Source organism: Erpetoichthys calabaricus, chromosome 5, assembly GCF_900747795.2.
Source record: "Erpetoichthys calabaricus chromosome 5, fErpCal1.3, whole genome shotgun sequence".
NCBI classification, from domain to species: Eukaryota; Metazoa; Chordata; class Cladistia; order Polypteriformes; family Polypteridae; genus Erpetoichthys; species Erpetoichthys calabaricus.
Genome location: NC_041398.2, coordinates 246,451,524 through 246,465,604, shown reverse-complemented (window position 1 = coordinate 246,465,604; position 14,081 = coordinate 246,451,524). Strand labels below are relative to the sequence as shown.

Below are 14,081 nucleotides of genomic sequence, written 5' to 3'. Positions count from 1 at the left end.
AGCTCGCCTTGCAAAACACTCGTAAACCAAGTTACTCGCAAACCGAGGTTCCCACTGTACAGGATAACAGAGGTTTCAGATGTCCAACAGGTATCTGGCTTTGTGAAAGCGCCATTACCAGAGGCAGGGCCCAGAGTCAGTGAATGTCAGAGGAGGACCTCCCTGGTTTCCATTTGACCTGGAAGTGCTTCCAAGAGGACACACTATGGCACTATGTTAAAAGGAGCCCTCTGCCTCACCTGGAGGAGTGGGAGTCGGGAGGCAGTGGGCGACACTCAGAAGGAGGAGTGGAAGGAGAGAAAGAAGAGACACTTATTTGTATTTGTGCTTTGGTTGCTTATGCAAGTTTGCCAATTCGTACTTGTATAATAAAATCCTTTATTTGAACTGTGTTGGGTGATATTGTATCTGAGGTTTGGAGCTCAGTGGCTCCTCCTTGTGGTCACACTTCACCAAGCCGTCACACCCACATGAGAAAACCAGTGAGCACCTGGGACTTGAACCCCAGCGCCCTGGTTGTGAGTCAGCCGTGGTACCACTGTCCTGGACAATTCATTACCTGCGTTTGTTTTTTGTTTCCTAATATAGTTTGAGCCTAGGAGCATAAGATTAAGTTTTACTCAAATTATATTTACATTTTAATATTTTAACTTTCTTTGCTTCCTTTCAGCAACTAGAACTGGTAGAACCCAGCGGATGGATTCATATACCCCTTCTGGATATGCTCAACAACCCCATTCGAACCTTCATGATCCAGATTGCCGTCCTGGCAAACCATCAAAATGGAAGAGACACACACATGAGACAAATTAAAGTCTACACACCAGTTGAAGAGAGCTCAATCGGCAAATACCCGAGGTGCACCACTGTGGATTTCATGATGTACCGTACGATCAGATGATAATCCCATTTGCTCATCTTTGTGTTTTGTCTTGAAGCTGCTGGATTGGGTGCAGTTTTATAGCAGAACGGAAAGCAATTGTCCTCCTTACTGGTTGGACGTATAAAAGTTGTTAAGAGAGAAATGTCAGCAGACTGAAGTTTACACAGCCCTGTTCAAAATTCTTTTTGGTTCAAGCATTTTATATTGGATCTCTTCTGTAAAAACCCACTGCTTTGCTCCAGGTGTACGTGTTTTGTTTTTTATTTTTTTTTATGACTATTATTATTATTATTATTATTTTTTTTTTACAGTTTGTCATTCTTTGTAAAATACACCCTAACACTTATCTGAAGCTCGTTGGAATTCATCAGCTCATTTTTATTTTTAAATTAAAAGGTTACATGCTAAAGCACTTTTTTTTGTTTTAAAGACCTTCTGACTGTTACATGTGGAAAAGTTATTGGATGTGCCAGTGAAAAATATGTGAAGTTTTCCTATTATTGATTGCAGTTGTTTTAATAATGCACAGCTCAGTTCTTACTTTGTAGCCACAGGTTTCAAAACTTTTAACAGCTGATTTATACTTCTGTCTCTTGCCTACGGCGTTGCCCTCTAGCCTACGGTAAAGTCTGACACGCACCTCCTCAGAAATGTGACTACACGCCACATCGATGTGGACCCTACACAGACCCCTACCACTCTGATAGCCCAGTTTGGTAACGTATTTCCTTTAATGCGTTTCTGTTCACCTTTAGCTATTCAGAAGTAAAGAAGAACATCAAGAAAAGACTTGTCGAAGAAGTTAGAAATTATACAGTGCCGTCCATAATGTTTGTGAGAAAGACACATTTTTACTTGATTTACTCTGCACAGACCTCTACAACTTTGATTGGCTAGTTTGGTAATGTATTCCCGTTAACGCATTTCCATTTGCCTTCCATGTTTCAGAAGCAGAAGAAGAAGTTAGGAAACATACATATCATCACAATCCATAGATTCTTCATCACTACACTACAAAGGCAACTGATGTCAGCCAATTCACAGGGTAAAATATCAACTAACATCGGTTTGAAAGTCAGAGAGTTTATCAAAAAGCTGAAAAATGTGAGGGACAAATACATTCGTCCACAGAGGTAGATGTGTAGCAAGATGAGCGATGATCCTGGAGAGCAAAAACTCTCTGCATTTTAGCAGATCCTTGTATTTTATTACAAAATAAAATGTCTAAAGATTGATTTATACTTCTGCATGTAGCCTACGGTGTAGGCCACTAGCATATGGCAAAGTCTGACACACACCTCCTTACAAATGTGACTACGCATTGTTTTGACGTGAACCCTGTACACACCCCTACGACTCTGATTGCCAAGTTTGGTAACGTATTTCCTTTAACACGTTTCAGTTCGTCTTCAACTATTCAGAAGTAAACAAGGAGCACATCGAGAAAAGACTTTAGAAGCATTCAGTTAGGAAGTTAGAAGTTAGGAAGCTTACATATCATCACAATCCATAGATTCTTCATCCCTACACTACAAAGGCAATTGATGGCAGCCAATTCACAGGGTAAAATATCAACTAACATTGGTTTGAAAGTCAGAGAGTTTATCAAAAAGCTGAAAAATGTGAGGGACAAATACATTCGTCCACAGAGGTAGATGTATAGCAAGATGAGTGATGATCCTGGAGAGCAAAAACTCTGCATGTTAGCAGATCCTTGTATTTTATTACAAAATAAAATGTCTAAAGATTGATTTATACTTCTGCATGTAGCCTACGGTGTAGACCTCTAGCGTATGGTAAAGTCTGACACACACCTCCTTACAAATGTCACTACGCATTGTTTTGACGTGAACCCTGTACACACCCCTACGAATCTGATTGGCCAGTTTGGTAACTTATTTCCTTTAACGCATTTTCATTCGTCTTCCACTATTCATAAGTAAACATGGAGCAGATCGAGAAAAGACTTGTCGAATAAGTTAGAAAAATCTACATTTCATCACAATACATAGATACTTCATCACACCTTTACAAAGGTAATGTCGGCCAGTTTGTGGCACAAAATATTGACTAACATCGGTTTGAAAGCTAGCAAATGTATGAAAAATATTAGGGTTAAACATGTTCGTCCACGGAGGAAAATGTATAGCAAGAGCAGCTGTGATCCTGAAGGGCAAAAGCTGACTGAATTTTAATGGATCATTGTATTTCATTCCAAAAGAAAATGTCCAAAGGATGGTTTATACTTCTGCGTTGAGCGTACGCCACAGTCCAAATCACCTACGACATACCCACGGCACAGCCTGACACCCACCTTCTCAAAAATGCAATTACGCTTCGTGTTGACCTGAACCCTATGCAGACACCTACAGTATGACTCTGATTGGCTGGTTTAATAACCGTTCATCTTCTGCTCTTCAGAAGTCAACAAGGAATAGATTGAGAAAAGGCTTGTCGAAGAAATTCAAAAAAATATTCAGTGCCCTCCATAATATTTGGGACAAAGACGCATTTTTACTTGATTTACTCTGCACAGACTCCTGCCACTGTGATTGGCTAGTTTAGTAATGTATTTCCTTTAACGCCTTTCTGTTTGTCTTCCACTATTCAGGCATAAACAAGGAACAAATCGAGAAAAGACTTGTTGAAGAATTAAAAAAAAAAATATTCAGTACCCTTCATAAAGTTAGGACCGAAGACACATTTTTTTGTGATTTACTCTGCACAGACTCCTGTAACTCTGATCGAGTTTTTTGGTAATGTATTTAATGCATTTCCTGCTCGTCTTCCACTATTCAGATGTAAACAAGGAGCGGATCGAGAAAAGCCTTATCAAAGAAGTTAGGAAGCATACATATCATCACAATCACAACACTACAAAGGCAACAGATGGCAGCCAATTTGTGGAGTAAAATATCGACTAACATCGGTTTGAAAGAATTTATGTAAAAGTGGAAATATATGAGGGATAAATATGTTCGTCTATTGGAGAAAATGTGTAGCAAGAGGAGCAGTGATCCTGGAGGACAGAAGCTTGCCTGCATTTTTATGAATCATTCATTTTTCCCGCATGCTACGAAACCGGCAACTGGCGTTCAGACATGTGCCTGCAGGAGTATAAGCTGCTGTCGACAGTGTAGCCGGCAATGTAAGCTATGAGCATAACTACAGCGTAGGTTCAACACAGAAGTATAAAACTACCTTAAACTGGAATCTTGCTTTGAAACCTAACACTCGTTATTTTTACATGTATTACAAATGTGCCTTTCTCACCCACTTCTCTTACAGTTTCCTTCAGCTCTCTTCTAGCATTTTGCCTATGAAAGTCCATCCAAGTGACATCTGATATTCAGGTAATACTGTGTGAATTGGATTAAATGGATGATCCAAATTTGTGGATATGCTTGCCTGTAAAGTGAAAGTGGACGATTGTATACTACCTTAGCATTTAACAAGTTAGAAAATGTAAGTGTGGCGTAGCATTCAGGTGCGTTCGAGGGTTGTGCAGACACTGTAGGTTCATGAATACTAGTCAGATTACCTGGCAAACCTAGTACATGCTGCTTGAATTGCATTGGGCCATCTGACTTGTGACAGTTTTCTGACAAGAAGCATGCTGCAGTTAAATTGAGGTTTGGTTAGGGTTAAGTCGGGGTGCTTGTTATCGCACAACTGCTACATGTCTGAGATTAGAACCCTTTGCAGTGCCTGTTAAATATCATAGATAAGTGTGGTAGGTAAGAAAATATCATGTTTGCCACTGATCAGAGCTGTTTGAAGAAGTAGCTGTGAGAATGCATGTGACTTTAGACTCGTAAAACAAGGGTCAAATATTCAATTCAGAATATTAGTTGGCACTGCTTTGGGCTTTCCGTGTCAAAGTGTCTAAACTGATACAGCCGGGGCAGCTCACTGTATCTCATTCACTTTGTGATGGTCTTCTCTGATACACCGTGTAGATCTGCAGTCTGCTGTATTTGTAAACCGCATACTGTATGTCAATGCATTGGCAATCCAGGGCAGGTAACTTCGTCACCTGACCTGCCGTGTAGCCCAGTTCATTGCACCAACTCTTCGAAGTTTTCAAAAATATTTTTAACCAATATCGTAGTCTTAAAGGGCTGCCTACTTTGTAATTTTTTTGTAATAAATCTTCAGTTTTCTCGCTGAAATACGTGATAACTTTGGCAGAATCCATTTCCTCGGCAGTAGTAAGCATTTTTCTAATTCTCGTGCTGTCTCGATTAATGCCATCTTACCACACCGACATGTTGAATTAGGCATGAGTAATCTACAGAAGATGATTCACCAATCAAAACTCAGTATGTGCTAGAGCCCACCCGCTCAACTTTGATGAGTGAATGTGACAGTTTTATTTCAAGCCGTATAATTCATGATGCATTTGGAGGAATATTATGGACAAAGTTAAATAAGTAAATAAGCAACAAAAAACAGATCTTGTGACACGTTTCTTTATTTTTGCTTACATTTCATGCAGGTTTTATTTATTTGCACATTTATTTATTTATGTTCAAAATATTCCTCCATAGAATGGCGTCTGCATGTTTGTTAAATTTCTTATTTTCTTGTTTGCATACATGGAGTAGGACTAAACAGGAATTGGGTAAATGTTTAAAGATGATCATCATACTTTGATTTCATTGAATTCTGTGATTATATTATGCTAGTTATTTTATTTCAGGAATCAAAATTTAATTTCTAAGTTTATGGAACTGCATGGCCACATTATGATTATGCTGTCACCGTCGCTGTAAGCTGCCCAAACCACACCTTGAATTCTCACTTTCAGTTTAATCAGTTCGGTTCAGAATCACAGAAGTCTATCTAGGAAAGAATAATTCATGGACAGGGATGAACAGGTAAACACACTCATGCAGTACACATACAGTGCATCCAGAAAGTATTCACAGCGCATCACTTTTTCCACATTTTGTTATGTTACAGCCTTATTCCAAAATGGATTAAATTCATTTTTTTCTTCAGAATTCTGCATACAGCACCCCATAATGACAACGTGAAAAAAGTTTACTTGAGGTTTTTGCAAATTTATTAAAAATCAAAAAACTGAGAAATCCTATGTCCATAAGTATTCACAGCCTTTGCTCAATACTTTGTCGATGCACCTTTGGCAGCAATTCCAGCCTCAAGTCTTTTTGAATATGATGCCACAAGCTTGGCACACCTATCCTTGGACAGTTTTGCCCATTCCTCTTTGCAGCACGTCTCAAGCTCCATCAGGTTGGATGGGAAGCGTCGGTGCACAGCCATTTTAAGATCTCTCCAGAGATGTTCAATCGGATTCAAGTCTGGGCTCTGGCTGGGCCACTCAAGGACATTCATAGAGTTGTCCTGAAGCCACTCCTTTGATATCTTGGCTGTGTGCTTAGGGTCGTTGTCCTGATGAAAGATGAACCGTCGCCCCAGTCTGAGGTCAAGAGCGCTCTGGAGCAGGTTTTCATCCAGGATATCTCTGTGCATTGCTGCAGTCATCTTTCCCTTTATCCTGACTAGTCTCCCAGTCCCCACAGCATGATGCTGCCACCACCATGCTTCACTGTAGGGATGGTATTGGCCTGGTGATGAGCGGTGCCTGGTTTCCTCCAAACGTGACACCTGACATTCACACCAAAGAGTTCAATCTTTGTCTCATCAGACCAGAGAATTTTCTTTCTCATGGTCTGAGAGTCCTTCAGGTGCCTTTTGGCAAACTCCAGGTGGGCTGCCATGTGCCTTTTACTAAGGAGTGGGTTCCGTCTGGCCACTCTACCATACAGGCCTGATTGGTGGATTGCTGCAGAGATGGTTGTCCTTCTGGAATGTTCTCCTCTCTCCACAGAGGGCCTCTGGAGCTCTGACAGACTGACCATTGGGTTCTTGGTCACCTCCCTGACTAAGGCCCTTCTCCCCCGATTGCTCAGTTTAGATGGCCGGCCAGCTCTAGGAAGAGTCCTGGTGGTTTTGAACTTCTTCCACTTACGGATGATGGAGGCCACTGTGCTCATTGGGACCTTCAAAGCAGCAGAAATTTTTCTGTAACCTTCCCCAGATTTGTGCCTTGAGACAATCCTGTCTTGGAGGTCCACAGACAATTCCTTTGACTTCATGCTTGGTTTGTGCTCTGACGTGAACTGTCAACTGTGGGACCTTCTATAGACAGGTGTGTGCCTTTCCAAATCATGTCCAGTCAACTGAATTTACCACAGGTGGACTCCAATGAAGCTGCAGAAACATCTCAAGGATGATCAAGGGAAACAGGATGCACCTGAGCTCAATGGCAAAGGCTGTGAATACTTATGTACATGTGCTTTCTCAATTTTTTTTATTTTTAATAAATTTGCACAAACCTCAAGTAAACTTTTTTCACGTTGTCATTATGGGGTGTTGTGTGCAGAATTCTGAGGAAAAAAATGAATTTAATCCATTTTGGAATAAGGCTGTAACATAACAAAATGTGGAAAAAGTGATGCGCTGTGAATACTTTCTGGATGCACTGTATATCAGGGTCACAAAGGGCAGATGGGTGTGCCAGCTGGATGGGAAGATGATTTCGTGCCAGGCTGGAGGTATATAAAGGATGGACCAGCAGAAGCCAGAGTCCAGGAGTAGTTCCATCCACCATATGACAGGCGGCAGTGGTCCTCCCAAGGTGTCCTAGTTTGGAAACCCACAGAAGTATAAAACTACCTGTTAGGCTGGTGTGTTACACTGAAAGTTGTCCTTTACACTTAACCTTATTTTTTAAAATCTTTTTATTATTTTCAGGGGTGGCTCAGTGGTGCAGCGTTTAGTACAGAGATGGCTCTTGGCCTGAGAAGTCCTGGGTTTGATTCATTGCTAGGTGCCCTTTGTGTGGAATACACATTTGTAAACAGGCTTGGTGGACTGAAAGAACTCCGCTCAGTCGTAAAACTTCTTATGATGTTAGTTACAGGAGGTAAAAATAAATAAATAAATGAAAGCCAGCCATAATCAACTTACCATTATAATTATAACAAAAACTTTGCACTTTATTAATAATAGAGCAAGTGTTGACCTGAAGAGTAAGTAGATGTATGGCTTAGAAAAGACTGTGTATTTTTGATACAGAAGTCCCCTGTTGAACATGCGCATCTGGGGACCACCTTCCTGGCTCTGGTAAGATAAGCACTTCCACTCCGGCAGCACCTGGGAAAGGATACCAAAAAAGAATGCCTAACCCCGCCTCCATGGCCAGAGATGGCTCCGCCCCTTCAGTCCCAGCCCTATAAGGCCGGCACACTCCAGGAAGGTGGCGTCAAATATTTGAATGACTCACGCCAAAGACTGCGTTCCGTCCCAGTACACAGAGAGAGAAAATGTCGTGTTTCGACTCGTTTTGACGACCGTCTTTTGATTTGTTTTCAATTTTTAAAAAGGGGTTTGCCCACCTGGCACCCCAACCTTTCCTGGTTGTGTCCCACAGTCTGCTCCCCTCAGGCCACACTTACACATCCCTTATGAATCTCACAATTAGCAACATATGTAGGAAAAATCAAAGAATGACATACTGTCGGGCATTTCATATTAAAAGATGTTTTTGATAGGTGGTGCCATTGGGCAGATCATTTGACCCGTTCAATCCAAACCTGCGCACACAGTGTCCGTTCTTTTCATGAGGAGTTAACTTAGCAGCCTCAATTCTTCCCTCCAGCTGGCTGATTCGTATTTGTGACAATAAATTCCCGGAATTTACAGCAAATATAATCGAATCCAGAAGAATACATGGAGAAGTCTCATGTCGATGAGGGAAGATAAGCATCCAGGCTAATGGGGTAGGACTGTTAACACATCTTCTCCTTATTAACTTGAGACAGATGCAGAAATATGCTCTTTATTATCCTCAATTTTATACTTTTGAGATGCCAGGCCACCTTATATTTACAAGCGGTGTCTGGCTGTTCGTTGGTAGCTGGCATGGACTTGCACTTTGTGTTTTGCTCTGCGGAGAGCATACAGAGATCTCTTCAGTCCGCCCTAATTTGCACCAAATGTTTGAGGGAAAAATGGTGGATTTTTGGAATGCATGCACTTGCAAGTTGTAGTCAACAAAAAGAAAAAAGGGGAATACGCATTTATTTGGAACAGATAATGAGCAGGAAAGCTCCTTGCTTTGTTGTAAAACTCTGAAATTTCCATGAAGTGTGCAGACCAAACACAATGCTTTCTACATTAGGTGTCTGGGAATTGTAAAAATAAATAAAGGTTTCTTAATGCTGCTGCTTGAAACAATTTAATATTCTTATACAGTGCTATGTAAAAGTTTGGGCCCGCCTGATAAAAATCGACGTATCAATTTAGAACTTGCTAAGCTTTTGAGGCAGCAACTTCATTGTAATATATTGTTATGGTGCACAAAATCTATACATTTGGGTTTGTATTGCCATTATATTTTGTTCAAGACAAAAGTCCTCACAGGTGGCGCAGTGGTAGTGCTGCTGCTTTGCAGTAAGGAGACTGTGGAAGATTGTGGGTTCGCTTTCCGGTTCCTCCCTGTGTGGATAGCGCTTTGAGTACTGAGAAAAGCGCTATATAAATGTAATGAATTATTATTATTATTATTAAGACAAGACAACAGATGAACTAATTCAGGACAAATCACAGCATGTCTTCTTCCCAGTTATACAGTGGTGTGAAAAACTATTTGCCCCCTTCCTGATTTCTTATTCTTTTGCATGTTTGTCACACAAAATATTTCTGATCATCAAACACATTTAACCATTAGTCAAATATAACACAAGTAAACACCAAATGCAGTTTGTAAATGGTGGTTTTTATTATTTAGGGAGAAAAAAAAATCCAAACCTACATGGCCCTATGTGAAAAAGTAATTGCCCCCTGAACCTAATAACTGGTTGGGCCACCCTTAGCAGCAATAACTGCAATCAAGCGTTTGTGATAACTTGCAATGAGTCTTTTACAGCGCTCTGGAGGAATTTTGGCCCACTTATCTTTGCAAAATTGTTGTAATTCAGCTTTATTTGAGGGTTTTCTAGCATGAACCGCCTTTTTAAGGTCATGCCATAGCATCTCAATTGGATTCAGGTCAGGACTTTGACTAGGCCACTCCAAAGTCTTCATTTTGTTTTTCTTCAGCCATTCAGGGGTGGATTTGCTGGTGTGTTTTGGGTCATTGTCCTGTTGCAGCACCCAAGATCGCTTCAGCTTGAGTTGACGAACAGATGGCCGGACATTCTCCTTCAGGATTTTTTGGTAGACAGTAGAATTCATGGTTCCATCTATCACAGCAAGCCTTCCAGGTCCTGAAGCAGCAAAACAACCCCAGACCATCACACTACCACCACCATATTTTACTGTTGGTATGATGTTCTTTTTCTGAAATGCTGTGTTCCTTTTACGCCAGATGTAACGGGACATTTGCCTTCCAAAAAGTTCAACTTTTGTCTCATCAGTCCACAAGGTATTTTCCCAAAAGTCTTGGCAATCATTGAGATGTTTCTTAGCAAAATTGAGACGAGCCCTAATGTTCTTTTTGCTTAACAGTGGTTTGCGTCTTGGAAATCTGCCATGCAGGCTGTTTTTGCCCAGTCTCTTTCTTATGGTGGAGTCGTGAACACTGACCTTAATTGAGGCAAGTGAGGCCTGCAGTTCTTTAGACGTTGTCCTGGGGTCTTTTGTGACCTCTCGGATGAGTCGTCTCTGCGCTCTTGGGGTAATTTTGGTCGGCCGGCCACTCCTGGGAAGGTTCACCACTGTTCCATGTTTTTGCCATTTGTGGATAATGGCTCTCACTGTGGTTCGCTGGAGTCCCAAAGCTTTAGAAATGGCTTTATAACCTTTACCAGACTGATAGATCTCAATTACTTCTGTTCTCATTTGTTCCTGAATTTCTTTGGATCTTGGCATGATGTCTAGCTTTTGAGGTGCTTTTGGTCTTCTCTGTGTCAGGCAGCTCCTATTTAAGTGATTTCTTGATTGAAACAGGTGTGGCAGTAATCAGGCCTGGGGGTGGCTACGGAAATTGAACTCAGGTGTGATACACCACAGTTAGGTTATTTTTTAACAAGGGGGCAATTACTTTTTCACACAGGGCCATGTAGGTTTGGATTTTTTTTCTCCCTAAATAATAAACACCATCATTTAAAAACTGCATTTTGTGTTTACTTGTGTTATATTTGACTAATGGTTAAATGTGTTTGATGATCAGAAACATGACAAACATGCAAAAGAATAAGAAATCAGGAAGGGGGCAAATAGTTTTTCACACCAATCAGCTGCTCCAACAAAGAAAGGAAGACATGCTGGTGGCTCAATTACTTTATAACCTGAGAAAAGACGGACAGCTAATTATTTTATACCTTAGGAAAGGAAGACATAGCAACACCTCAGAGAACATAAGTTTTATTGTTTGGGAAAACGGACAGTGAATTCATTCATCAAATTGACAGCCAGCCAATCAGGATACCTAACAATCACATCTTGTAAAACCCCTCAGTAGAATTTTAGAATAAATACGCCTCGTCTGAGGAGCGATATAGTAAGGAAGGAAGAAGAAGGGACGTCAACGTAAAGCTGTTTCCTTCTGGTCGTCAGAAAAGCATCATGAGCAACTACAAGCCTGCGACATTCATCCTTTTCATAAGCTTTTTCTAAAGACTATATACACTGCCTGGCCAAAAAAAAAAGTCGCCACCAAAAAAAAAAGGTCACACACTGTAATATTTCGTTGGTCCGCCTTTAGCTTTGATTACGGCACGCATTCGCTGTGGCATTGTTTCGATAAGCTTCTGAAAAGTCACAAGATTTAGTTCCATCCAGTGTTGCATTAATTTTTCACCAAGATCTTGAATGATAGGTGCATCACTTCATCTGCCTCTCTTCTTACCCTGATGCGCCCATCACTCTGGAACAGGGTAAATCTGGACTCATCAGACCACATGACGTTCTTCCATTGCTCCAGAGTCCAATCTTTATGCTCCCTAGCAAATTGAAGCCTTTTTTTCCGGTTTGCCTCACTGATTAGTGGTTTTCTTACGGCTACACAGCTGTTCAGTCCCAATCCCTTGAGTTCCCTTTGCATTGTGCGTGTGGAAATGCTCTTACTTTCACTATTAAACGTAGACCTGAGTTCTACTGTTGTTTTTCTTCGATTTGATTTCACCAAACGTTTAAGTGATCGCCGATCACGATCATTCAGGATTTTCTTCCTCGAAGACGATGGGTCCCCACTATCCTTCCAGTTTTTAATAATGCGTTGGACAGTTCTTAACCCAATTTTAGTAGTTTCTGCAATCTCCTTAGATGTTTTCTCTGCTTGATGCATGCCAATGATTTGACACTTCTCAAACAGACTAACATCTTTTCCACGACCACGAGATGTGTCTCACGACATGGTTGTTTAAGAAATAAGAAGCAACTCATTGCACCAGTTGGGGTTAAATAACTTGTTGCCAGCTGAAAGATAATCGCCCATGCAGTAATTATCCAATAGGAGGCTCGTACCTATTTGCTTAGTTAAATCCAGGTGGCGACTTTTTTTTTGGCCAGGCCGTGTATATCCAGACTTTTCTATCATTATTCTTTGTTCCATTGGCATTATTATTATTCCTGTAATAAATGCCATGATGTTTTTAACTTTCTATGCTTTGTCTTAATGTCTATAGAGTGATTGAAATAATGTTAGATTTCTTTGAGCACCTAGTGCAGCCGGAGGTTTGCCATACGCTCTGTGCAGCGAGGTTTATTAAGACTGAGGGTGAGAGCTCGACTCAATAGTAGGGAACAGGACATAAAGCAGGGGTCCTGGAGGGCCACAGTGGCTGCAGGTTTTTGCTTAATAAGAAGCACTTATTGCTCAAGTAACACTTCTGCATCATTTTAGTTGTCTTGCTCGTTAAGATTTTGAACCGCTATTGCTTATTTTAGTCTTAAACAGCTGTATTCTTGGTGTTTTAATTGCTCCTAATTAGCAATAACATGCAAATAACTAAAGAGACCGGCATTTCTCCTATTAGCTTGTTACCATTTACACCTCTGTGTGTATTTATCATACACTGTTGGGTTTAATTAAATACTTGGAAGGAAAGTGAAGAGAAAAAAGTATAGGACTGAGAATTACTCATCCATTTTAGCCTTCAAATCATTTGGATCACGGGTGTCGAACTCTGTTCCTGGAGGGCCGCAGTGGCTGCAGGTTTTCATTCTATCCTTCTTCATTTGTGACATGTTTTTGCTGCTAATTAATTTCTTTTGCCTTAGTGTTAATTAACTTGACTCGGACCCCTTAGTTGTCTCTTTTTCCTTAATTAGCAGCCAAACAATAATGAGACACAAAACAAGCCACCACATGACCAGCTCACCTATGCTCAGCACATAATATCTGAAAATAACGAAAGGTGAAGCTCTCAGTAAGGTTGATCTCAGGTCACCAAAACATTTTGATGATGTTCTTAGAAAAAAACAGAAAATCAACAGTTTTAGAAATGTCTGCCATGGCAGAATGAGAGCAGCAACAAGCTGTGGCATTAAATAACGAGTTTAATTAACAGCAAGAATCAGCTTTTCATTAAGAGATTGGTTGGAGTTTCAAATCCAAATTTAGCTGGTGATCTGTCGGGCTTGTTTCACATCTCATTTCTGTTTAGCTCTCATTTAATGAAGAAAGGAATAAATTCAGAGGACTGACTCCTTAAAAACAGGGCTATTAAAATGGAGGGAAAATTAGTTAATTAGCGATGAAAATTGGTCAGTGATTAGAAAAAGGGTTACAATGAAAACCTGTAGCCACTGCGGCCCTCCAGGCCTGGAGTTCGACACCCCTGATTGGATGATATCCTTTGAAAGGGGAAGAAAATCTAAGATATTAGAATTACCTGACATTAGTAGAGTTAAGCAATGAACAAGCCGTGAAATTAAATTATTGGCAAGAATTGCTTTCTAATTAAGCAACTGGTTTAGAACAAAAACCTGCGGCCCTCCAAGACTGTGATTGAGGACCCCTGACGTAAAATATGGTATTCTTGGCTGATAAATGGCCTATAGTCAAGAGTGATGAGCCTTTGTATGTTTAAATGTATTCTTGTAGACCAAAAGTAATATTTAGGTCTGAGATATCATTAAAACATTGTTTTTTGTTCGTGCCGATGATAAGTACGTCTCTTGAAGGTGCTGAGAGAGTGACAGGCAGTGTTATTCATAAGGC

At 40.6% G+C, this 14,081-nt stretch overlaps 1 protein-coding gene across 2 annotated transcripts in view; it reads left to right on the top strand.

Annotated features, from left to right (window-relative positions):
- The window catches only part of anapc10 (anaphase promoting complex subunit 10), a 90,182-nt gene extending 88,890 nt beyond the window's left edge, over positions 1-1,292 (top strand). For both annotated transcript variants that reach the window (XM_028802730.2, XM_051928193.1), the window contains exon 5: positions 671-1,292. In XM_028802730.2, the coding sequence (XP_028658563.1) occupies positions 671-901 (231 nt within the window). In that variant the 3' untranslated portion in view covers positions 902-1,292. The remainder of the gene's footprint in view (positions 1-670) is intronic.
- The last annotated feature ends 12,789 nt before the right edge of the window (positions 1,293-14,081 follow it).